General features: G+C 46.2%; 1 protein-coding gene across 1 annotated transcript in view; it reads left to right on the top strand.

Annotated features, from left to right (window-relative positions):
• SLC12A4 (solute carrier family 12 (potassium/chloride transporter), member 4) overlaps positions 1-25,314 on the top strand; it is an 83,370-nt gene that overhangs the window by 38,024 nt on the left and 20,032 nt on the right. Inside the window, exons 2-12 of the mRNA XM_015405820.1 lie at positions 5,831-5,925; positions 10,730-10,861; positions 14,108-14,254; positions 16,107-16,161; positions 17,756-17,886; positions 19,517-19,758; positions 20,503-20,717; positions 22,078-22,242; positions 22,349-22,447; positions 22,817-22,874; positions 24,204-24,378. Of these exons, the coding sequence (XP_015261306.1) occupies positions 5,831-5,925; positions 10,730-10,861; positions 14,108-14,254; positions 16,107-16,161; positions 17,756-17,886; positions 19,517-19,758; positions 20,503-20,717; positions 22,078-22,242; positions 22,349-22,447; positions 22,817-22,874; positions 24,204-24,378 (1,514 nt within the window). The remainder of the gene's footprint in view (positions 1-5,830; positions 5,926-10,729; positions 10,862-14,107; positions 14,255-16,106; positions 16,162-17,755; positions 17,887-19,516; positions 19,759-20,502; positions 20,718-22,077; positions 22,243-22,348; positions 22,448-22,816; positions 22,875-24,203; positions 24,379-25,314) is intronic.

The following is a 25,314-nucleotide window of genomic DNA, read 5'->3' on the forward strand; positions in this document are numbered from 1 at the left end:
AAAGTGACAGAGCATCCCCTGCGCATGTGCAGGGAACGCTCTGCAGCTGGCCTCGCCGCCGCCTCAGAACCGGGCAGGGGGGGGAGAGCGGTGAGGCCCGGCGGCTACAAGCTGCGCGGGCCTCGCTTTGCAGTGGGGGGGGGGGCACCGACGGGGCCCGGTGGCTGCAAGCCGCTCGGGTCTCAGTTCGGAGTGGGAGGGAGATCGAGCGGGGGGGTGGAGGAGACGGAGGAACCAGCAGGATGGGGGGGGGGAAGAGCTTACCTGCTCCTGCTGGTTCCTCCTCCACCGGCTCAGTTTGGAGCTCCTCCCCCCTGCGAGTTTCACGGGTCTTCTTTCTTGTGTTTATCTAATTCCCTCTTGAAGCCGTCCATGCTTGTAGCCGCCACCAAGCCACCCCCCCCTTTGACTCCAGAAGCCCATGTTTTGATTTTGCTTCTCCCTTGTGCAACTCAAACCAACACAATTTTCTACCTGTCAGTTTCTTCACGCTTATCCCCCCCCCTCATTTGAATGTATGCCATTTTTATGTTTGTGGGGTTTTCTTTTATTTTTTTACTGAACAGGGCTCAGGGCAGTGTACGTCAATATAAAATAATTACATAAATCATATTAAAATCCATAGTATATTATACAATCATAATAACCTATGGCCAATCCGATGGCGATGAAACTGCCAGAGTATGCCACGGCCTCATGGGGGAGGGGAGGCAGGAGAAACAAGAGTGCCAGCCAGGCGGAAAGGTGTTGCTACCCTCAACCAAATGCTGGGCAGAACATTTCTGCCTTGCGTGCCCTGCATAACTGCATTAAGTCCTGCAGAGCATGGATGATATTTGGCAGAGAGGTCCACCAGTTTGGGGCCAGGACCGAGAACACCCTGGCCCTGGTCGAGGACAGCCGGATGTCTCTCGGGCCAGGGACCACCAGCAGGTTCTTGTCAGCCAAGTGGAATATGCTCTTTGAGGGGTATAACAGGAGATGCGGTCCCGAAGATATGTGGGGTCCTGGCCATTAAGGGCCTTAAAGGTTAGTACCATAACCTTGAACCTGATCCAGTACTCCACCGGAAGCCAGTGCATCTCATGAAGCACAAATTGGATATGTGCCATGCACAAAGTCCCCATGAGAACTTGTGCTGCCGTGTTCTGGACCAGCTAGAGTTTCTGGGTCAGTCTCAAGGGCAGCCCCTCATAAAGCGAGTTATAGTAGTCCAGTCTGGAGGTGACCATTGCATGGATGACTGTGGCTAGGTCAGGGCGAGACAGGTAGGGGGCCAGTTGCCTGACCTGGTACAGCTGGAAGAACGCCAGTCTGGCTACATTGGTGATCTGGGCCTCCGCTGATAAGGAGGCATCCACAATCACACCCAGGCTCTTGACAGTTGATGCCAGTGTCAAGGGTGCACCATCAAGGGCTGGGAGACGGCACCCCAGCCCTCAATCCCCCCTCCCCAGCCACAGAACCTCCCCCTTAGCAGGATTCAGTCTCCGCTGACTCTGTTTCAACCATCCCACCACAGCCTCAGAACCCTCAGCCACATTCACTGGGGTGGCGTTTTGTTTTCGATGGGCGACTTTTGAAACCGTACAACAGAAAAAAGTGCCTAAGGACAGCAAGGGGAGCCAGCGTGGTGTAGTGGTTAGAGTGTCAGACTAGGATCTGGGAGACCCGGGTTCAGATCCCCACTTTGTCAAGGAAGCTCGCTGGGTGACCTTGGGCCAGTCACACACTCTCAGCCTAACCTATCTCACAAGGTTGTTGTGAAGATAAAACAGAGGAGACAAGAACAATGTAAACCGCTTTGGGCACCCACTGGGGAGAAAGGCAGGGTATAAATAAAGTGAAATAAATAAATGAAAACCGAAATTAAAAAATGGCACATTCTTGCATCCTTATTTGGAATCCTAATTGTGATTGGGAAAGTAGGGAGAAAGCAGGGGTCCAGTCTGGGGGGCTTCCCAGGTGCTGGGAAGAGAGGGTCTCCTGAGCTACTCAACTGAGATTCAAGGAAGCATCTGGGTGCTTATCAACTCATGTGGTATGGCGCAGGGGTTAGAGTGTTGGCCTACGATCTGGGAGACCCAAGTTTCAATCTCCACAGTACCATGGAAGCTTGCTGGGTGACCATAGGACAGTCACACAGTCTCAACCTAACCTACCTTGCAGGGTTGCTGTGAGGATAAAAGAGGAGAAAATGACGTAGGCTGTTTTGGGTCCCCATTGAAGAGAAAGGTGGGGTACAGGCCCGTAGCCAGGATTTCTTAATTCAGGGTTTTTTTTAAATAAGTCAGGGGGCACTGATAAAATAAAAATAAAATAAACTCACAGTCGCAGGCAGAAGCAGGGTTATTTCCCCTATTGTGGAGGGTGGGTGTAAGTGGAAGTCAGTCACTGACTCCGAGTAACCTGAGGAGGATCCCCTCCTCCTCTCATTTCCCCCGCAACTGCATTGGCTGTGTGGAGTGCAGGGAACTACGGTGAAAGTGGTGGGCTCCTGTTCCGTTCCTTATGTCTTTCTTCCTGGCCGACTTCCTGCTATGTTGGGGGAAAACGTTATACTTTTTCCCCACCATAGAGAACAATGGAGGGGATGGGGGCACCCTGTTTGTGGGCCCGTAGAATTGTACCCCCTGGTCCAATGTTCTTGAAACTTGGTGGGTATCTTGGGGAGAGGCTCTTGCAGCTTTCCTGCAAGTTTGGAGCCTCACCCTCAAACTACCTCTCCTCCAGCCCCGTAGAATATACCCTATGTTTTCGCCATTGACTTCAATGGCCCATAGGATATAATGGGGCCGAAATTGACATTCTGCTGGTGGAAAGACTCCCCAATCCACTGGTACTGCCGAAATTGACACACGGGAGTCTTTCCACAGGCCGAAATTGATGCTGTCTGATTCGGCCCAGAATGGAGCCTCTGGGGCTGCTGACAGGTGGGAAAGTTTGGGAGCTTTGGTAGGAAGTCGGGGGGCTGGGTCCCAGAATGCTTCAATGTAGCTACGGGCCTGGTGGGGTATAAATAAAATTAATACATTTCCCTCCTCTTTCTCGGACCCCGAGTAGGCCAGGAGGAGGGTCACGTGGGAGGTTTATAGGGCAATCTGCGTGCCACTGTAAAGTGAGGACTGAAGTTTTGTTTTATCACTAGGGCTTTTTTTCTGGGGGAACTTTCTGGAACGGAGTTACAGAACCTCTTGGATAAAATTCTTTTTAAAATGTTTAAAAGTTTGTGAGTTTTCAGTATACAGATTGAAAACTTCATTTACCTCTTGAGACTTCCAGCTCCTCTTCCCTTCCCCCCACCCAAGAAGCCCTGTTTATTACAGTATATTATATTGAAGGACCTCCACTCCCCGTCTCTACAGTTTGAAACAATGGCAAATTTACAAATCTTCCTGCTTAGAGACAGAGAAAGGGAGTGTCTCTTGGTAAGCCTTCTGTGGTTTAATTCTTGCAGATCTGTTGTTCTTCTGCACTGGCTTTGGAAGCGAGCGTGGCCAGGCTTTCTCTTGTGGCTTAGTGCCAGTGCAAACAATTCTATTGAAAGAGTCCTAAATAGATTAGAGCTGGACTTTTGTTTGTTTGTTTTCTAGAAGCCACTCTGGAGTATCAGGTTCTGTAACAAAGTAGCAGAAGAAATACCACTGTAGCAGATACTGGAAAAGAAAAGAGTGTGTATGATCAGTGCCAAAGCAAGACACCTTCCTTCCGATGTGGCTTCAATGGCCTATTTCTGAAAATGATTATAAAAAGAACTTGAAATTTGCAAAGATACTGAATCCTTTACCAGGAACTGAGCAAGCGATCCTGCATGGTGTAGTGGTTAGAGTGCTGGACTAGGATCCAGGAGACCCGGGTTCAAATCCCTACTCTGCCACGAGAGCTTCCTGAGTGACTGTGGGCCGGTCCCACTCTCAGCCTAACCTACCTCACAGGGTTGTTGTGAGGACAAAATTGAGGAAGGGAGGACATCATAAGCCACACTGTGTCCCTGTTGCTGAGAAAAATAGCCCATACCCATTTCATAGCCATAAAATGCTCATCAGGTACCATATCTGTTTGCATCCAGTTGGTTGGGGGTTTTTTTTGTGTTTGGTTGATACTTATTTGGACTCCCCACTCCCAAGTCTCAACTTTTGTTTCATTTTCTGCTCTGGGGTTGGTGGAGGGCAATTCCCTTCCCACTTTTTGATTCCTTTTGCTGTGTCTGCCCAGTTTATCATCGGTGGACTTTACGGCCTCATTCTCTGAGCTGCCGTGCTGCCAGCAAGGCTAGAATTGAGCCTGGTTTGTGTTAAGAACTGATGAGGGGCTTGAACAAAGTCAGCCTAGAGGTGGTGGCATGGTTGCCAAGCTTCAGGTGGGGCCTGGAGTTCTCCCAGATTTAACATTGATCTCCAGACTACAGAGATCTAGGTAAAGGTTTCCCTTGCTCGAAAGCCAGTTGAGTCCAACTCTAGGGATGCGGTGCTCATCTCCATTTCCAAGCCGAAGAGCCAGGGCTGTCCAAAGACGTTTCTGTGGTCATGTGGCCGGCATGACTAAACACCGAGGCGCATGAAACACTGTGACCTTCCCACAGAAGCGGTACCTATTTATCTACTTGCAGTTTCTTGCTTTCGAACAGCTAGGTTAGCGGGAGCTGGGACCAGAGACAGGAGCTCACTCCGTCATACAGCAACTAAGGTCTTGAACTGCTGAAGTACAGACCTTCCAGTCTGCAGCTCAGCGTCTTCACCACTTGAGCCACCGCAGCCAAAGAGATCTAGTTCCCCTAAAAGACATGGCAGCTTCACTGGGTGGACTGAAGAGTTGAGGTCTCTACCCTTCTGAGGCACTGTCTCTAAATCTCCAGGAATTTCCAAGCTGGGGCTGGCAGGTGGAAGGGGGTCAAAAGAACAAGTGGTACAAAAACCCCTCCTGGTGTGCAGAAAATTAGCAAATCAGAGAGCCTGAATCTCGAATCCTTCTTCTTGATTTACTTTCTTCTTTTTAAAAAAATCAGCAACCCTTAAACTACTAAAGGCTGTATTGTTTGAACATTAATTGGCAGTGGCCTCTGATACAGGGAGAGGCTTCAGCCATGCGGATTTTTTTTTTTTTTGCTGTTCCCCCCTCTCTTGGCCTGCAATAACTGACTCCCTTCTTCTGAAGAAGTGAGCAGTGACTCACTACAGTTCATATCCTGCCACAAATTTTATTAGTCTTTAAGGGGCTACTGGACTCTTACTCTTTCATACTGCTACAGACAGACTAACACATCTACCCATCTTGATCCATCTCTCTTCTTCATAACTGGCTTTATTGTTTACCTGTTTACAGAAACAGATAATTGGTAGCTTAATTGTTAAAATGTTTGTTTTGCTGTTGGATTGTATTGTTTTTCATATTTTGTAATCCGCTTTGACTCCATGAGAAGGGTAGGTGATAGATGAAGTTAAAGTTTACACCTCCGTTCGTCATGTCTTCTGTGTGGAGGAAATTGGGTGGTGGGGGGAGATTTGGAAAGGAGGAGCTTTCAGTTATGTGAGTTCTCTTCCCCCCACCCAGTCTGCTCAGACACTGGCTTAACTGCCTCTGAATCAGGCTCTCAGTGATAAACATGTGCATTTGGAAGCCAGAGTTTCTCTTTGGGCAAAGCAGTGAAGGGAAAAACCCCTTTGCTAACCTGTAAAGAAGGAAAGAAGTTTGACAGCTGCTGATTTTAGGCTGCATGTTGTGGGAGGGAATTAAAATGATGGAAATGAAGTTGATGGTATCTCGCCTTTTCTCAGAATTATTTTTGAACAATTTGAAAGTCACTTTTTCTTTTTCTTTTTTTCCTCTGCAGGTCATGGTAACCATAAAGAAAGCAGCCCTTTCCTCAACAATTCTGAGGCTGGCAAAGGAGGAGACTATTATGACAGAAACTTGGCCTTGTTTGAGGTAAATAGATGTTCGGCCCTGGTTTATGTTATGTGCTGTGTTGTCTTTTAAAAAGAACAGCCTTGCCTTGCTAGATTAGACAAAAAGGATCCAGCATCTTGATTCCCATAGGAGCGAATCAGAAAGTCTGTGAGTAAAGCATGGAAGCCAAAGCAGTCCCCTGTTGTTGCCCTCGACAACTGGTATTCAAAGGTACACTGCCTTTGAATGTGGAGGCTCTGTTGAACCATCATGACTAATAACCACTGAATCCCTTTGAAAGTTACCTAAGCTAGTGGATATTGCTACAATCTGTGGCAATACTTTCCCACACTCTTGTGGCACCTCTGGATGGAATCTAAGACATGACCCCCATTTGGCTCTTTTTCTGCAAGCCAAAATTGTAAGAGAGCTGGTGGTGTTCGGTATTTTTTTTTCTTTTTTGAGAAGAGCAAGAAATGGTAGCCCTGCTCTAATGAGAGTGGTGTCAGCCGTGAATCCTGTCTTTGCTTTCAGATGGTCAGGATCTGGTCTCGTAGCAAAGATCTTTTTTGCGATGGTGTCATAGTTGTAGAACGACTGGATCTGTCTTATACTGACTCGAGTCTAATGGGGGTGGGGATAATGCCACCAATTCCTGTGAAAAAAATTTGTTGGGTTTTCTGGAGGCAATCACTTCAAAGAATGATCATCAGCATCCCTGGAACAATACGTTAAAATTTAGCGTAGGAGAAATTCCCAGCTCTGAGATGTCTTGGGTCATCTGCTGGCATTAGCCCTTTGGACTCGGAACCTTCAGCGTCGCATCACAGACCAGAATCCTCAGGCCGTGTTCGCCCAGAACAAGCACAAAGGTGGTTGACCTACTCTGCCATGGGAGGTGCAGTCGTGTCTCGCAATGAGTCTTGGGAAGAAGGATCGTCACTGGTTTGTGTCTCTGCTGTTTGCTCTCCCTTCTTGGCGCCGTGATGCTTCTGTCAAGAGAGGAAACTAATGCTTTTTACAGATCTGCATTATTTGAGTTTCTGTCTCTTTACAGTTGTTTGAGTTTCATGTCTCGTTACGGTGTACATCCTGCCTGGACGTATGTACATCTGTTTGTAAGAAAGCCAACACCTGCTCCCTTTGCAAACTAAAGGTAAAGGTAAAGGTTCCCTTGCTCGAAAGCCAGTCGAATCCGACTCTAGGGTTGTAGAGCTCATCTCCGTTTCAGAGCCGAAGAGCCAGCGCTGTCCGAAGACGTTTCCGTGGTCATGTGGCCGGCATGACTAAACACCAAGGCGCACAGAACGCTGTTACCTTCCCACTGAAGTGGTACCTATTTATCTACTTGCAATTTCTTGCTTTTGAACTGCTAGGTTGGCAGGAGTTGCAAACTAAACAGGGAACCAATAGCTGGGTCATTTGTGGGGTTCGTATCACAGGTTCACCTGTACATGAGTTGACTGTGACATGAGAATTACTCAACACACATACAAAGGATAATAATCAAGTGTACATGGATTGTACATGTGGTCACTGTAACTTATAAACTGGCCCAGTTGGTCAGCTGTGTTGGTCTGAAGCAGTACAACAAAAATTAGAGCCAAATGGCACCTTAAAGACCAGCAAAGGTTTATTTGAGGTATGAGCTTTCGTGTGCACACACACTTGATCAAATACGTTAGAATGGCAGGCAAGGTTCAGACTTCTAGCCAGAGGATGAGCAGCAGATTAACATGCAACACGATGATGATCAAGATATGCAAAGTGACACTAAATAACGTTAAGCCATTATTTAGTGTCACTTTGCATAACTTGATTGATCATTATCACTTTGCGTATCTTGATCATCATCCTGTTGCATGTTAATTTGCAGTTCATTCTCTGGCTATAGGTTTGAACCTTGCCTGCCATTCTAACGTATTTGATCAAGTGTGCGTGCACACGATCGTGGGTGCCTGATGGTGACAATCCCCCCCCCCCAGCTCCAACACCACAGTGCATCCTACTCAGGTTGCATCCACACATTGGATAATGCACTAGTGTTGCACTGTAGGAATAATGTGCACCTGGATTTTCTTGCATAGGCAAGACACTCTAGGTCTAGGAGATGGATGATTGCTACAGTGCAAGATGAAGAAGAACATGCTGTCAAGTCACAACTAACGCACGGCGGCCCCAGTCACAGGGCATTCCAGGCAAGAGATAAGCAGAATTGGCCTTCCTCTGCATAGCAACCGTGGTCTTCCTCGGTGGCCTCCCATCCCAGTACTGACCGTGGCCCACCCTGCTTAGCTTCCAAGCTCTGATGAAATTGGGCTAAGCTGGGCTATTCAGGTTGCTGCTATTGTGTGACAGGAGTGTAATGTCCAGTCGTTGTTGTGCCCTGTGAGACCGTTGCAGCAGTTCTGGCCTGCAGTGTGACATGTGTATGCCTTTGCATGCAAGCAGTTCAGCTCAGCTGCTCCCCCGGGTGTTAAGACTGCTCAGAGAATTAATGCTGGATGCATACTAGCAATGCTGATTCTGTGAACTTAGTCAGATCATGAGAGGGAGGGCAGGAAGGGATGCATCAGTGCTTAGTTCTTGTGGCCCTTCATTACACCCCCAGGGAAATGCTGACCGCCACTTTGGGGTCAGGATCCTAGATGTTTGTGGGGTTTTTGGTCTCTTTTGGGCAGGGGTCACTGGGGGTGTGGGGAGAAGGTATTTGTGAATTTCCTGCATTGTGCCGGGGGTTGGACTAGATGACCCCTGGAGATCCCTTCCAACTCTATGATTCTGTGATTCTCCGTTTAAAAACGAGGTGCAGATTTGCCTCCTGGGAGGGTATGACTCTGTCTGCCCATGGAAACCATCCCCCTTAGTAAAAAGGGCATTTTTCAAAGGAAAAGAATTGAAGAGTAGAAACTCAGGTAATATGCCAACCTGCTGGCTGGTGTGAGCGGGACTCGGGGGCTGGTACTGCCAAAGTTCAGAGCACTTTCTGCCTCCTCAGAAGCGACAGGGCTTTCCTGTCAGGTCACTTAATATTGACGCCAGCAAGCAGCCACTTCAGTGGGTCACAGTGAGGCACTCCATTTTGTACACACGGTTTCCATGGAAATGGCCCTTCAGGTCTCCTGTGGCCCACCCCAGCAGGCCTCTCCTCAGTTTGTCAGCTCTTTCAGAGTTTGCCTGGTTTTTGTGAAGAATGTCCTGCCAGTCAGCCTTTGCTTCTTTTCTCTTCATTTTTAAAACCATCTTGTGGCAGTTGTCTGGGAACGTTGCGCAGTCTTAAATGATCAGATCGGGAGTCTGCTTCTGTTCAGCAGAAGGAAAACTCCCTGGTGAAAATACTCCAGGAGTAGAGTTGCTGAGCCCTTTTCTCAGCTTTCTACTGTTTTTCTTGTCTCTTGCAAGTCTTGTTTGTCGCCTCAAATGTCAGCCAGCAGTTGGGGGGGGGGGGGGTTCTCAGCAAGAGGACATTAACCTCGCAACCCGTTCTCTTGATTTTTTTTTAATGGCCAGTTGACGCCTTGTCAGCCCCCCCCCCCCCAATATTTATTTGGGTTTGGGAATGGGGCTGTAATATAAGGGAATGGTTCAGGAGGGCAATCTATTCCACCATCTGTCGGATGTGTTATTTTACTATACTGCACTGCACTATCTTCTGCTGTTTTAAAATTTCCTGGCCCTGACCTGGACAACCCAGGCAAGCCTGATCTCATCAGGTCTCAGAAGCTAAGCGGGGCTGACCCTGGGAAGTACTTGGAAGGGAGACCTCCAAGGGATACCAAGGATGGGGTACAGAGGCAGGCAATAGCAAGCCATCTCTCTGAAACATCCAAGCCCCACTAGGGGTCGCCAGAAGTCAACAATGGCTTCCAGGCATACACACATACACATAATACTCACAAAAAATAAATTAAAATTCTGTTTTCTGCATACTTTTTGGGATGTCATGCCATAGATTGTTTTCTAATTCTGTAATCCTAGTTCCGTTGCTTTGTTTATTGGATGTTTTATGCAGTGGGGTCGCAGCGCTTTATATTTTGTAATCTATTTTCAGTCTCAGTTAGAGAGGTGGGCCATTCAATAAAACAAATATTCATTACCGGCGGTTCTCTGCCGGATATGGCACTCAAAGCAGTATAGGAAATAAATGGCTAAAACTGTGAAATGAAGGTGGGGTGGTAGAAGGAACCCACAAGGTCAGGACAAAGCAGCTACCCATAAAACTGCATAAGCAGCGTAGAACTTTGATTGCTGTACAAGATGCAGAAGGCATTCCAGAGGGGTGGCTGCGTTGGTCTGCTGCAGCAATCGCAGCAGAATCCTTGGCCCCCACACTCCTGCTGTTCATAGCTCTGGGTGTAAATATATCTGCAGACTGAATGTGACACTTCACGTATCTGAAGTAGGTTCTGGCTCATTAAAACTTAATGCCATAATAAATTTGTTCACCTTTGAAGGTGCCACAAGACTCTTTGTGGCTTAAGGTGCCTCAAAGGAACCATGATATTGGGGGTTGGTTTCTTTTTAAGTGCAATATATATGAGTCTGTGTCTGCATATACAAGTCCTGGTTTTTTGAAACCAGGGTCTTCACCTGGCAATTCAGTGCCATCATGGAGGAAGGCAGGCAGATGGGCAGGTGGCCGCTGAGCCCACGGCCTTCTTCCCTAAAGTGATGAGACAATAACTGTTTGGGGACTATCATAATGGCCTACTTTACAGGGCTGCCATAATAAAAGTTTGCTGAGATGATGTGCAGCAAAGCACTTTGAATTTTCAGAAGTTGCATACAAAGTGTTGTCCTTGCCACCATCATCAATTCATCATCATCTTTCCTTCCTTGGCAGGAGGAGCTGGATATTCGCCCGAAGGTCTCTTCCTTGCTTGGCAAACTGGTCAGCTACACAAATCTCACTCAAGGAGCCAAAGAGCATGAAGAGGCAGAAAGCGCCGAAGGCTCGAGGAGGAAAGTATCAAAAGTGTGTTGCTTCTTTCAATATCTAGTTTTTCATTTCTGCTTAGAGTTGCCAACCTCCAGGTGGGGCCTGGAGAGCCATTCAAATGACAACTGTTCTCTAGACAACAGAGATTGGTTCTTGTTGAAGGGTGGACTCTGTGGCATTAGACTCTGCTGAGGTCCCTCCCCTCCCTGAACCCCTGCCTCCCCCAGGCTTTACCCCCAAATCTGGAGTTGGCAACCCTATTTTCATTGCAGTTCTGGGAATGTGGGAAAATTTCCTGTTGCACCAGGGACAAAATAATCTTTCAGGAGAAAATAATAAACAAGTTCAGACTTCATCAGCATTGTGTTTTGTGTAGGTTTTAAAGGTAGAAAATAAGGTAAATGCCGGTAATTGGATGTTTTCAGGTGTTTGTGGTACTTACTACTAGAAATAAAACCAAGGTGGTTTCAATTCAAAATATCGATTGGAAAGGAAAAAGTGTCTTTGAGTCTTTTACCCGAGGGCAGTGAGTCAAATCTGGATGGTGCTGTGTAGTTAACCAAAAGCCACATGGGACGGAGGCTGTAGTGAGGAGAGAAGGAATTGAGCAAGACTGTGCAGAAAAACCTGGCTGGATCCAACTCCACGGATGGCTCATTTGTAAGGGTTTCTGCTGCAAATTGGGAGTTAACAAATTAGCTACAGAGGGTCATGCAAATCCTGGTCTCCTTCCAACATCATTCTCAATAGTTTCAAATGTGGGTTTTGGTGTTCATACTTGAACTAAGCCCCAGCAAAGCTGCAAGGCTGCTGCAGTACATATTGTACGAGATGCATGCAACCATCTGAAAAGGCGGGTCTTGATGTCTAGGTGGCACTTCTTTCTGGGGTTTTTGCAAGACACCTCTGGGAAGGGTGTGGTCGGGCCACAGGTATGATCCGAGATTTGACGTGGGAGGCCAGGATTTCAGATCCACCCATGCCCAAGCTTAAACTCTGTACACAATGGAATAAAGATCTCTTTCTGTGTTACCCATGCCAAGAAAAATCAGCATATTTGAATTTCAGAGCAGTGTGTGTATGTGGGGCCACGCTCATGTGTGTGTGCACATTGATCCTTTCTGAGGCAGAGTAGGACAGGAGCTATTTCTGTTAAGCAGAAAAAACAGCGGAGGCTTTAGTCAACTCGGGCCTCAGGGTTTGGTTTGGGAGGCGACTAATTATGGATAATTCTTTGTTGGTAAAAAAAGAGGCTTCCCTGACTGTGGCGGGCAGTCGGAGGCTTCTGGGCCAAGCTCCCACCCTCCAGAAAAGCCTTCAGTTCTGAGTGGATGCGGCTCAGGTCGTATGGCTGCCAACCTAGAAGCAAAAAAAAAACTGTGCAGAAAGAGGCATTTGTGGTAACAGAACTTGCTGGGGGACCGCTTCTGGGACGGGTAGCCTTCTAGGAACGTGCACATTTTGAGTAGGGCTCAGGGGTAATTTCCTGCAGGAGCGCACAGGAGCGGAGCTCCAGCAGTAAAGAGCCCAGGGGGCGGGCACATGCAACAAGCCCCACCCCCTGCTCCCAGCAGCCCTCAGTCAGAGCAAGAAGCAGCCAGGTAAGTTGCAGAGCCCCCCCCCCCAATCAAAAACAATCCAGTGGCACCTTTAAGACCAAGTTTTATTCAGGTACAAGCTCTCCCTCCTCTGCAAGGACAGATATGCATGTGTGTGTGTGTGTCCCCCCAATAGCTAGCAATCCAAAAGAGTCCAGTGGAGCCTGAGCGGTGGGTGTTGCCTTCTGACACACTTCTGGTGATGTCAGGGGGGTTGGCATATGGCATTGTTATGCTAATGAGTTATGCTAATGAGATCCTGCACCTCTTTTTCTATAAAATGTCCCCTGGTAGGGCTGCTAACCTCCAGGTGGTAGCTGGAGACCTCCTGGGATCAAGGCTCCTCTCCAGATGACAGAGATCAGTTCACCTGGAGAAAATGGCCACTTTGGAAGGTGGACTCTATAACATGATGCCCAGCTGAGGTGCCTCCCCTCCCCAAGCCCCACCCTCATAAGGCTCCACCCCCCCCCCCAATCTCCCGGGATATGAATTAAAGCTGCAACAATAGAGCAGCCATATAATAAGATATCAGAGAGCTGTTTATAAGCAGCTGAGCTGTATCCTGTAAAAAAAAGAAGCCCCCCTCTCCAAATATTAACCAGGCAAAATCATTTTTACCTTGCTGTCAAAAAGGACAGAAGAGTAGGTTGTCAGGAAAATCTGTAAAGAGAGAGCTGCTAAGCATTGGTGCCGTCACTGAATCGCCAGGAGCATCTGGGCCAAGGCCTCCAGTGAAGATCTCTGCAAGCAGACAGGATTATATTGAGGGGGGGGGATCATCTTGAGGACAGCAGCAGCTAAACTGGGGATTTGACCCTGGGTGCCGATTTGTCCCTTGTGGGCCGCCCTAACTGATGGACACACCAGTGCATTTTAGAGCAGCACTTCAAGTAGGGTGTGCTGACGTTTCAAGATGGCATAATGTTTGTCTGACTAGGACTGGGAGACCTAGAACTGGGAGACCTGGGTTCAAATTCCCACCATTTCATTGCTTCGGTGCTCACAGAGTCTCCTAAACCGATGTTTTCAGTTCTTCAAACCTTGGTGGCAAACCAGATGTGATGCATGATTATCAGTTCCCTTTCTCTCAAAAACAAGTAAACAAAAAATCTTCTGTAGAGTCCAAGGGGACTGAAAGACGACAAGTAGCCTTGTGAACAAAAGCATACAGGTGCCAGAAGGCTGTTTGTGGAGTCTGTGGACTTCGATCAGAGGAACTGTGAGCAAACTACCCACTTCTGCAGCTCAGTTCAGATCTGCTTGGAGCTGTTTTGAAGTTATTGGGGTGTGTGTGTGTGTGTGTGTGTGTGTGCGCATGCATGTGGGATATCCTGTTCAGGCATCTCCTGCATTGCATTTGAGGTGATCCTCATTTTCTCAAGATTTGTCATGGTCAGTAAGAGAGAGGGCCCATGACTTAGTGGTAGAGCAACTACTTCGCATGCAGAAGGTCTCAGGGCAAGTCTCCAGTTAAAAGGCTCAGGTGGTAGGGGATAGGAAAGGCATCTGTTTGAGACCCTGGAGAGCCGCTGCCAGTCTGACTAGATAATCCTGACCTTGCTAGACCAATGGAATGTCTCAGTATAAGGTAGTTTTATGAGAACAGCTACTGTGTCTTGCAAATCTTCTCTCATTGTGTGTGTGTAACACTGAGGAATAATGATTTCTCCCCCCCCCCCAGTCACCCAGCATGGGCACCCTGATGGGAGTCTACCTGCCATGTATGCAGAATATCTTTGGGGTCATTCTCTTCCTTCGGTTGACATGGATGGTGGGAACCGCTGGTGTTTTGCAGTCCTTCCTTATCGTCTTAATCTGCTGCTGTTGTGTGAGTACATGGCTCCATTGCAAAACCCCTCCCCGTGGTATAGTCTCACATGATGCATTGTTGCAGACAAAACAGATCTGAATTGGTTGGACCATTGTCTGCCTCTGTATCTGGTTGGGTGCCCTGTTGCCCTGGCTTGCATGGTTATTTTCCATTGCTGGTCCTTTCCCCCCCATCTAAGCTCCTTAGGGGTGTGTGGAATCGTATGGTATAGCCCCATCTTGTCAGTTGAGCAAAGTTGGATGGGGGACCACCAAGAAGACTCTGCAGAGGCAGGCAATGGCTTGCTGCCTCTGCTTCTCACTTGCCTTGAAAGCCCTGGGGTCAGTGTTAGTTGGCTGAAACTTGATGGTACTTTACACCCACCCACCCACCCACCCACCCACCCACTCATGGTTTCCGTGCTTTCAGAAGGGATTTTGCACAATGTGGAAAAAATATCCGTTTCACAAGACTGTTTTATCTGAGCATGTAGCAATCACAATTCTTATCAATTTCCACTTATCTACACTTATCCACTTATCAGCAGTTCAAGACCCGGGTGCCGCATGACGGAGTGAGCTCCCGTCTCTAGTTCCAGCTCCTGCCAACCTAGCAGTTCGAAAGCAACCAAGGAGGATTCTGCAGAGGCAGGCAATGGCAAACCATCTCTGCTTCTCACTTGCCTTGAAAGCCCCGTGCTGGGGTTGCCATAAGCCGGCTGCAACTTGATGGTCACATGGGTACATGAGCTCCTTAGGAGCAGAGACTTGTCATCTTTGCCTTTAAAATTATTTGCCTTCTACGGTTTGAATCCCTGCTCTGCTGTGGAAGTTTTGCTGGGTGACCTTGGGCTAGTCACACATATTCACCCTCACCCAGCTCTCAGGATTGTTGTGAGGATAATATGGAGGTGAAGGAGAAACCACATAAGCTGCTTTGGGTCCCCTCTGGGGAGAAAGGCAGTTTATTAATGAAATGAGTAAATACAAGAGGCTAATGTACAAACACATTTATATAATAACATACGGACAAGGCGGGGTGAAGAGGAGGAGAGAAACACACCCTGTTTACTGGGAAATTCTGATAATGGGACATTCCCCTCCCCCACTGCATGACCTCTGTCTTATAGTCATGGCCGACCCTCCAACAAAGAGCAAGGTGCAGAGGGGACAGACTGGAGGACGACGGGAGAGTACCCCATTTATATATGTGAAGCCATTTGAATTGGAGAAGAGAGGGGGCAGGCAGGGGCAACCAGCAAGGAAGCTTGCAGACTGTAAGCTGAATTTACTGCTGATATACAGTGAGTTGGAGGTCAAAGCCGAGTCTCAAGGTTACTTTAAACGCTTAAAGGGCTCCAGCAGGCCATGTCTCCATCTGTTCCGGTTCCTTTTCGTAACAGAATCTGAGCCACATCTTAACATTCTGAGCACGTTCACTCCTTTTCTTTTTAATTTACAAAATAGTTTTCGAGATACCTGGGAAGTCTGCCCCCCCACCCCGAGTATATAGAAATACAATCGTATCTTCTTTTTTACTGTGTGTGAGGGAGGTCTTTGAGCTACTACAGGAGATGTTGATGAATTCTATATGTATGTATGTCTCCTACAAAGGCACTTAATGTGTGCATGACTTATTCCAGATGGACTGTTTGGGTTTTAGTATAGAAATTTCAATCTTCAGATGCAGACTCAAAGAATTTTCCCACTAGGGAGAATGTTAAATAGATGCTGTGGACTTTCATTAAAAAAAAGACATTACACATTCCATCTTAGCAACTGCTGTTCATAATATAATATTATCCTGCAGTCTTTTTCTTCCCCCCCCCCACAAGGTTGCTCACAAAATCCACTCTTTTTGTCATTTGCAGACCATGCTGACAGCCATATCAATGAGCGCTATTGCTACAAACGGGGTTGTGCCAGGTAATGTCCCGATTTACTTGTAGCTTCATAGTGTAGCTTTGAGCAGATTGGGATCCAGATGGAGGGCTCCAGGGAATGGGAAATCTGCAACCTGTCGGGATCAAATGCTGCTTGGCCTCTCTCATCACTGCCCTTTGGATACAGTCCACGGGGAGCAGTTGCTGGATTCCCTCCATTCATTGTGCGAGAGAGTCTGAATGAAGTTTTCGCACAAGCCCAATCAATGGGCACTTTGCTGCCCCCTTTGTCAGAAAATCCATCACACTGGGTACAATTTAAAGGTGTTTACCAATTTGGGTTGATGCGATGAAATGTATTCTGTGTGTCATAAATGGATTAACGGTGCGGAGTCATGAAAGTTAATATGGAAATAATATTCAGTTATGGAATGATTATGACATGGCTGCAACATTCCAGGCAGCTGAACGCAACTTTCCTTCTCCAGCAAAAATCTAGAGAACCAGTTTTCATTTTTTTAATAGAAAAGTTCCTAGTCTTCATGACCGTGAAAGGATCTTCATAAATGTGACACTGCTGTGAATTATGAGGACCTAGTGGTTTAGGGAGGCAGGGAATCAGCATGTGCCCCACTGAATAAAAATTCTAGCAGGACTCCTCTCCCTTCTCCTAAGCTTGGAAGAAGTTCATTGGAAGACAAAGACACCTTGGGTCGGCTCTTTTATTTATTTTATTTATATATTAGATTTTTACCCTGCCCTCCCAGCAAGGCCCAACTCCCTTCCACAAAGTTGGATCCCATGACTGTCTTCTGCTGACCCTTCCTTGAAGGAACAAAGACTTTCTCCATGGAAGAATGACTTCTTCTGGTGGACAATGACTTCCTCTGCTTGAGGTCTTTGTTGAAGGAAGTCCATCTCTGTTGGCAAAAGACCCTGTGGAAGGGAGTCATAGGATCCTTGGTTCCCAAAGTCAGAGTGAGGTCTAGAAGCTTCCACCTCCGCCATCCCTCTTCTCCAGGTCCAGGAGAAGATGGGGGATCTCAGCCACAAGTCCATGCCCTCCGAGCTCAGAGAGGAGGAAAGTGGCACTAGGCCTTCAAGAGTGTTTGTCAGACCCCTGAAGTTCACCGTGATATCACAATCAAGACCACTCCCTTTGGAAGAGGAAAGGTTCAGTGACAGAACATGATTTTGGGTTGGTTCCTGAGGCTAGTCGAAACTTGGACTCCTGTATATTGAGCTTCATGTGTCATATATTTGCAGTGACTTTGTCAAACCTCTTCCATTCCACTCCTAGCCACCTTTCTCTTGAAAGTCAGCTAAATAATCCGTAAATGGTTACACAGAATAGAATATTTGGTGTTGGTAGTTAATAGCAACAGGCAGCTGAAAAGCGTAGGTGAGCCAAGATACACACTAAAAATGTGGTGTATTTACTTGAATTTCCTTAATGGCCGGACTGTTCTTGGCTAGTAACAGAACCGTTGTTGTTTTCAGACATGATCAGAAAAACAAGCCATTGCATGTGAAATGGAAAACCATTGCTGTCTTGCAGTCATTTTGTTCTTTTTGAGGTTACCTGGCTTGTAATCAGTATTGTGCTGAGAATAATTCTCCCCTCTTCCACGCTGTAGCTGGCGGCTCTTACTTCATGATCTCAAGATCGTTGGGTCCGGAGTTTGGTGGCGCAGTGGGCTTGTGTTTTTACCTGGGGACAACATTCGCAGGTGCTATGTACATCCTTGGTGCCATTGAAATCCTGCTCGTAAGTAGACCTAAATAGCAGGTAGCAAAGTTTGGTTCAAAAGACGTATCAAGCAACGACAACCCAGTAATACTTTCTTCTTAGAACCAGCCTATATGTCACGAAATGGTGTTGGTCGCACATTTGAGTTGGTCACAAATTCTCATTAAACTGGATGTTCAGTACAAAAGAGGAGGAGGTCAGAGCAGAGGTGTAAAATTTCCATACATTTTGCAGGCATGGGGGGAGCTGTATTTTTTTCCAGAAAAGAACCGAGAAATATTGTGAAAAATTGATATTGTATCTAACTTATTCTACTGCTTAAGTACCCTTAAATTAATCATTTATAATATAAGTACATGCCCTGGCCTGGATAGCCTAGGCTAGCCTGATTTCATCTGATCTCAGAAGCAAAGCAGAATCAGCCCTGGCTGATATTTGGATGGGAGACCTCGAAGGAATACCAGGGTTGTGATGCAAAGACAGGCAATAGCAAACCACCTTTGAATATCTCTTGTTCATCTTTAGGGCTTCCTCTGTGTGTGTGTGTTTGTGACTCTGCCTCTTGTAAGAACATAACATAAGAACATAAGAGATGCCAATGTTGGATCAGGCCAAAGGCCCATCCAGTCCAACACTCTGTATCACACAGTGGCCAGAAATACCAGTGCCATCAGGAGGTCCACCAGTGGGGCCAGGACATTAGAAGCCATTCCACTGTTGACACCCCCCCCCCAAGCACCAAGATGACAGAGCATCACTTGCCCCAGAGTCCCTAGCTATACCTTGTGGACCTCTGCTCCATATGCTTATATAATTCCCTTTTGAAGCCGTCCATGCTTGTAGCCGCCACCACTTCCTGTGGCAGTGAATTCCAAGTGTTTATCACTCTTTGGGTGAAGAAGTACTTCCTTTTATCCGTTCTAACCCGACCGCTCAGCAATTTCATGGAGTGCCCACGAGTTCTTGTATTGTGAGAAAGGGAGAAAAGTACCTCTTTCTCTACCTGCTGTGAGGGCCATTTTGTGGTTGTACCCACCACCCTGTGCTAGAATTCCAAGGTGCCCATGGGCTCAAAAAGATTGGGGACCCCTGGTTTAATGTGTACAGTTTGGTGTGTTTTTTTGTCCCACACGTTCTCCTAAATTTTCAGGAGAAAGGCAGGCTTATAAATATTTAGCATAGATGTGGCACGTGCCATTCTTTTCCAACATTACCGGAGAAGCTTCCTCTCTCCCCCTGAATAAATAGAGGTCTTGATCTCACCTCTGTGTGCATACTGGGTCCAGCCAGTTTACTACTGGAGGCAGTGACAAATTAGGTGGTGCTGGAGCAAAACAGACAAAGTTACACTAAGAGCTGCTGCAACAAAGAACCCCCCAAAATAGCTGCTTCTCTTTGAAAAAATATAAAAGCCCACAATATTCAGACCTCATGAGAAGGAAAGAAAAATACAGTCATCTTTATATTAGCAAAGCTGTTGATTAAAATGTGGTGAAAGGGAAGAAGCTCCATGTTAGAATTACTGATAAATGCATGTGGATATTACTGTAAATTACCCCGCATTTATGATAGCTGGGAAGGAACATCATCATTTGCTTGCTTTTGTACGTGAGCAGGAGATGCTAAGGTTGCGTTCTGACTCTTTCAGACCTACATCGCTCCCCAGGCAGCCATTTTTCACCCCACTGGAGCCCACGACACATCCAACGCCAACCTCAACAACATGCGAGTCTATGGGACTTTGTTCCTCACATTCATGGCTGTGGTGGTTTTCGTAGGCGTGAAATACGTCAACAAATTTGCTTCTCTCTTCCTGGCGTGTGTCATAATATCTATCTTGTCCATCTATGCTGGGGCCATCAAATCCATCTTTGATCCGCCTGCTTTTCCGTAAGTAAATCTCGTTCATCAAGACTGATGTGTGGTTCAGCGGAAGCCGCAAGACATATAGATGAGGGGCCCCAAGAAATGCATAAGGTCTTCAACCTTTTCCAGGCTCTCAAACTACAACATGGGACCCATTTTTAACCCTAGGTCTGGCTCTTTACTTGGTTTTTCTCTTCTCTCTTCCCTGCTCCCCCATCTTGCTTCCTCTTTTTTTTTAAAAAACTTTTTAAGAAAGGGGGAATACAATAATAGGCAATAATTTGGTCCAGTGTAGACATAACAGCAGCCTGAATAGCCCAGACCAGCCCAAGCTTGTCAGAACTTGGAAGCTAACCAGGGTCAGCCCTGGTTAGTCCTTGGATGGGAGACCACTAAGGGAGTCCGGGGTAGTCACACAGAGGTAGGCAAAGGTAAACCACCTCTCACCGTCTCCTGCCTTGAAAATCACATGAGCGGTCTGTTGCAGCTTGATGGCACTTTATTGTACGCAACACTCCAGATTACTATTTAGGATAACTCTGGCTGCAGTTAACAGAAAAGAAAAAAAACACCAGAATGTTAAAAAGAAAAAAAAACAGAATGAGAATATTAGGTTGGATCCATTGGTACTCACGCATTGTGGAAGGTGCTCACCTTCTTCAGCTTATGAAAGATTCTTTTTTTGTGGCTGAGTTAAGAAATTTACAAAATGTAAAACGAGTGTTTAAAAAAGAGTTACAAAACTGCCCACTTCTAATTTCTCCCCAGTGTCTGCATGCTGGGCAACAGAACTCTTTCGAGGGACCAGTTTGACATCTGTGCCAAAACAACAGTGGTTGATAATGTCACCGTGGCCACCAAGTTGACGGAGCTTTTCTGCCCACATTACAATGTCACCTCCGCGCAATGTGATGAGTACTTCCGCTTCAACAATGTTACAGAGATTGCAGGGATTCCTGGTGCCGCCAGCGGCATTTTGAAAGGTACAATTGTGAACTGTGGGAGCCCAGAGTGGTCTTTAGCTGCACCCTTGTGCCATTTGCAGCCTTTCACTTCAGAAATCCGTATCATCCTAGAAATCTTTCTGCTCCTTTAAAAAAGAAAAACAAGATTCTAATTAATGTTTTAAATTAGCCCCTATGTGTGAAGGCACTTGGTTGTCACCCGCCTCCTGTCTCTCCCTTTCTCGGGAAATGAGGTGCTCCATGGCTGGCTGGTTGCTTCCACCTACAGCTCACTGTAATGGGATGTTGTGTTCACAGTTGCATGAAGAAGGTGGCAGAAAGCCCCTCCACCACAGTTAAATGCCACCTTTTCAGTGCTCCTAGCCCCTCTTTGTTTCTGGAAATAAAAGCATCCAGCAGCCCAGGGCCGGGGACAAAAAGTGACCCATTGTGGACAGCCTGCTACAGGGCACCTCATTTCCCTAAAGTGGAAGAGGCAGTGGCAGAGCAGCTGTCCCTGAGCACTATCCATTGGCTGTAGTATGTACCAGCATTTGATTTGTTGATACGCTACAGTAGCATGTATAGCAGTAAGAACCCAAAGAGCATTCAGAGAGCATTTGTGTCTAGGGATGGGCACGAACCTAATTTCATGACGAACATAGCCGGTTCAGAAGTGTCAAAGTCATTTGTTACAAGGGTCAGAGCTGGCATACATGTCACTTTGTCGGGCCAGGCCATGTGTTCCATAAAGGTAATGCCAGGTACCGGAGATTGAAACTGTATAAAGGACAGCAGCTGGTAATCTCCGAGTTGATGTATCCTCCCTGCAAGACCCCATGGGCTGGGAGGGGAGTGAAGAGGAAACCTCACATAGGAGGACTGGAGAGGCAGCAGTGCAGCACTGGGCAGACGCTCCCACGATGCTTGACTGCTGAAGACAAGGTTGTTCTGCCATGCTGAAGCCACAGTGGAGTGGCTCCGCCCACTCCCCTCCAGCACTTCCTCCCTTGCATCAGTTGCTTGCAGGATGCATAAGTGCCCTGGATGGGCCTGATCTGGCCCCCGGGCCTTATGTTTGACATCCCTGCTCCACCGCATCAAGAATCTCACAAAACGAGCCAGCTTTTTAAATGGGGATGTTCGTGAAGGTTTGTAATTTGTGTGACACCACGAACCAGATGAACCTCTTTTCCCAGTTTGTGCCCATCCCTATTTGTGTCCTTACTAGAGAAGGAATCATCTTCCAGCCAGCAGTACATCCAATGCAACCAACTTAGGCTTTCTAAATTGTTTGTATGGAGCATTTTCCTGTACTGAGTAAATAGATGTTCCATTCGCTTATCCGTCCGTTCACTCTTTGCCTCCCATGTCTATAATCTCTCTCTCCCTACCCAAGATAACATCTGGAGTAATTACTTGGAGAAAGGAGAGATCCTGGAGAAAGCCGACCGCCTGTCTGTGGATGTTTCTGGCCACAAGAGCAACCTCCACTTGTACGTTTATGCAGACATCGCAACATCCTTCACGGTGCTTGTGGGCATCTTCTTCCCTTCTGTGACAGGTAAGGGTGTAGAGTGTTCCCTGGGCACTTTCTCTGTGTGTGTGCACATTCGTGTGCTTTTTCGGGAATGGTCTTCATACATTAAAAGTTTGTTTTTCTTTTCAAGGGATCATGGCTGGTTCAAACCGATCCGGAGACCTCAAGGATGCCCAGAAATCTATTCCTATTGGAACGATCCTGGCCATTGTCACCACGTCTCTAGTCTGTATCTTTTTTTAAAAAAAAATTATAGTGCCTGTAAAAAGTTTGTGACCTTTGGACACCTGCAGTCTCACGCCTTGCATGGTCCAACGTGCATTTTTTAATTTGTCTCGACATTTCTATTTGTAGCTACATTGTTAGTACTTTTTAAATGTTATTTCATAGCATCAGCAAGCGGGTTGCGTCACAGTGCCCTCCTGTTATGCTTGCTTATTTTGGGCATTTCCTTTGTATTTTTATAATTGTACCATAATAAATGAAAGGTTGTGTTTTTCCGTAAATGTGAAATTCTGCCGTTGCATGAATTTGCTGTGTTACTGCTGACATTCTCAGATGTCCAACTGGATTCCTTAGCAAAACGTGTTACATTCAGATTTCAGCTGTGTAGTGCTGTTTGGAGCTTGTATCGAAGGTGTTGTTCTTAGAGACAAGTAAGTAGCCCTCAAGTTTCCAATCCTGTCAGTCGTGTCTCCACCTGAAACTGTGCGAGAAGACTGGTTTTGCCCCTTGCTTCTGCTCTTTGCAAAATTGCCAAATCCTATTTATTTTATGCTTTATTTTTACCAGCTGCTTAAATGCAGGACTGTAGGCCTTTTAGCAAGTGTAGAAAAGCACAGAATGTGGGTGCTGCACATGCCTTAAACTCCCAGACTTGTTTGAAAAAGCTGGTTTCTAGTCCTTATGACTGGTCAGGGTTTCAGTGTGACGTTTATGCTCGTCGCTGCTCAGAGCAAACGAAATTATGCCAATGATGTTTAATCTGCATAATTTATACAGGTTGCAGGATCTGGTTTACCTTGATTGAATGTTGACTTTATTTTTTACTAGTGCACAAAGTCTGGCTTACCTGATATTTTGCCAAACAAATGCTGGCTTGCTATGATGTTTTATATTTTAATTTTTATTGTATTACTCAAATATATATTGTATAAATGAAATGCTGTTATCTGCCCTGAGCCCGGTTGCAGGAAGGTGGACTATAAATATGAATGAATAAATAAATAAATTATACACAGCTTGCATCTATGCACCATGCACACTGAGTATGAGTTTGAACCAATTTTTTTGGTACAAGAGGGATGGCATGGTAGCTTCATTCAGAATGTAAATGCAATTTTGGGATGTAATTGCAATACTTTAACCAGCTAACATTGCATCCCAAACTGCTGTTCAGGTCATTTTTATTTTTTTTTAAGTACAGTATGAGCGATTTTGAATCATTCTTAATTTTATCTGCCTTCATTAGATCGTCATGCTGTATCATCTTAAGGCTTTAAATAAACATATCTAGAAACAAAGAAAGAGAGCCATATGTAACTCATCGGATGCCATTTGTTTACCAGGTGGCTTGAATCCAAAGTGGAAGAAGCACTTTTGCTTTTATACATGGGATAGAGTCACCAATTCTCCCGATCCCCCCAGTACCCCATTGCACATCCTTTCCAGAGGGTCGTCTGACCCTCTGGGACAGCTGTCCAGTTTTGTGTGTGTGCATTCACACAGGAAAAATAAAGCCCCATGTCATCCAGGTGTTGGTTATCACTTTGGTAAATGCGTTTTAATTCAGACAGACACCTTTCCAGTATTGGAATAGAAGCATTTTTGTGTGTGTGTGTTTGGAACCTTATGTATGAATGACAGCTTGTTTTAGGAAAAATATGTTGAGGGCTCTTTTGTTAACTTTAAAAAAAAGGCCTTAAGTAACTTTAGAAAATGCAGTCCAAGCCTCTTGAAAATAATTAACCTCATCCTTTGTACAGATATGGTGATGCTGTGAACAAGAATTTGGTGGTGGGCACGCTTTCGTGGCCCTCGCCGTGGGTCATTGTGATCGGCTCGTTTTTCTCCACTTGTGGGGCTGGCTTGCAGAGCCTCACCGGAGCCCCCCGGCTACTTCAAGCAATCGCCAAGGACAACATAATTCCTTTCTTGTGGGTTTGTACAAATTTAAAGCTGTTTTCTTCTTGCAAGGATTAAAGCAGGTGAATGTGGGTTTCTTTTTCTTTATTTAAGTTTCCAAGGTCTGTCAGCTTGGAAACTTTAGTGTGTTCTCCCATGGGAAAAAAGGAGTGTCCTAAGAGAGTACTGAATCTTGAAAATTCTCATTCATAAGAACAAAAGAGAAGCCAATGTTGGATCAGGCCAATGGCCCATCTAGTCCAACACTCTGTCACACAGTGGCCAAAAATACCAGGTGCCATCAGTGGAGCCAGGACACTAGAAACTCTCCCACTGTTGCCCCCCCCACCCCCAAACACCTTTCTTTAAAAAAATGAATAAAAAGAGAACAAGTTTTGGTCATCTTGAAAATTGGACTGCCAAGGCCCTAAACAGTAGAACATCAAGAAGCAAGTAAAAACAAACCCTAAGTAATTCTACAATTTCTAAGTCCATGTATATTAAGATCTTGTATCTTATATATTTGACAGTAGCTGTATCAGGCCCAGCTTAACATATCTTCCAGCTGAATTTCAGCCCCTTGGATAGCCATGGAGCATTTCACCCTGGAAGGGATTCTGAAAATGGCAGCCTGAATGATCAAAAGGTTGAGGTACCTTCCCTCTGAAGAAAGGCCAGCATTTTGGAGCTCTTCCATTTAGGAGGAAGAGATGACAATGGAAAGACAGGGAACAAGTTTATAAAACTATATACGGGGTGGGGAATGTGGATAAAGAGGGCTTGTGGGCAGGGGTTAGAGTAGGGGTCCCCAACATGGCACCTGCTGACACCTTTCCCGGCACCCGCCAAATGTTTTTAGGTGGGGCCAGTTGGCTTCTGATTCACCACTGAAGATTTTATTAGCTGTGCAGATTTTTTTTTTTAAAAAAAACAAACCTGTAAACAAACATTGCTTTGGCAGCAGCTTCCACC

Source organism: Gekko japonicus, unplaced genomic scaffold, assembly GCF_001447785.1.
Source record: "Gekko japonicus isolate JY-2015 unplaced genomic scaffold, Gekko_japonicus_V1.1 scaffold144, whole genome shotgun sequence".
Classification (NCBI taxonomy): domain Eukaryota; kingdom Metazoa; phylum Chordata; class Lepidosauria; order Squamata; family Gekkonidae; genus Gekko; species Gekko japonicus.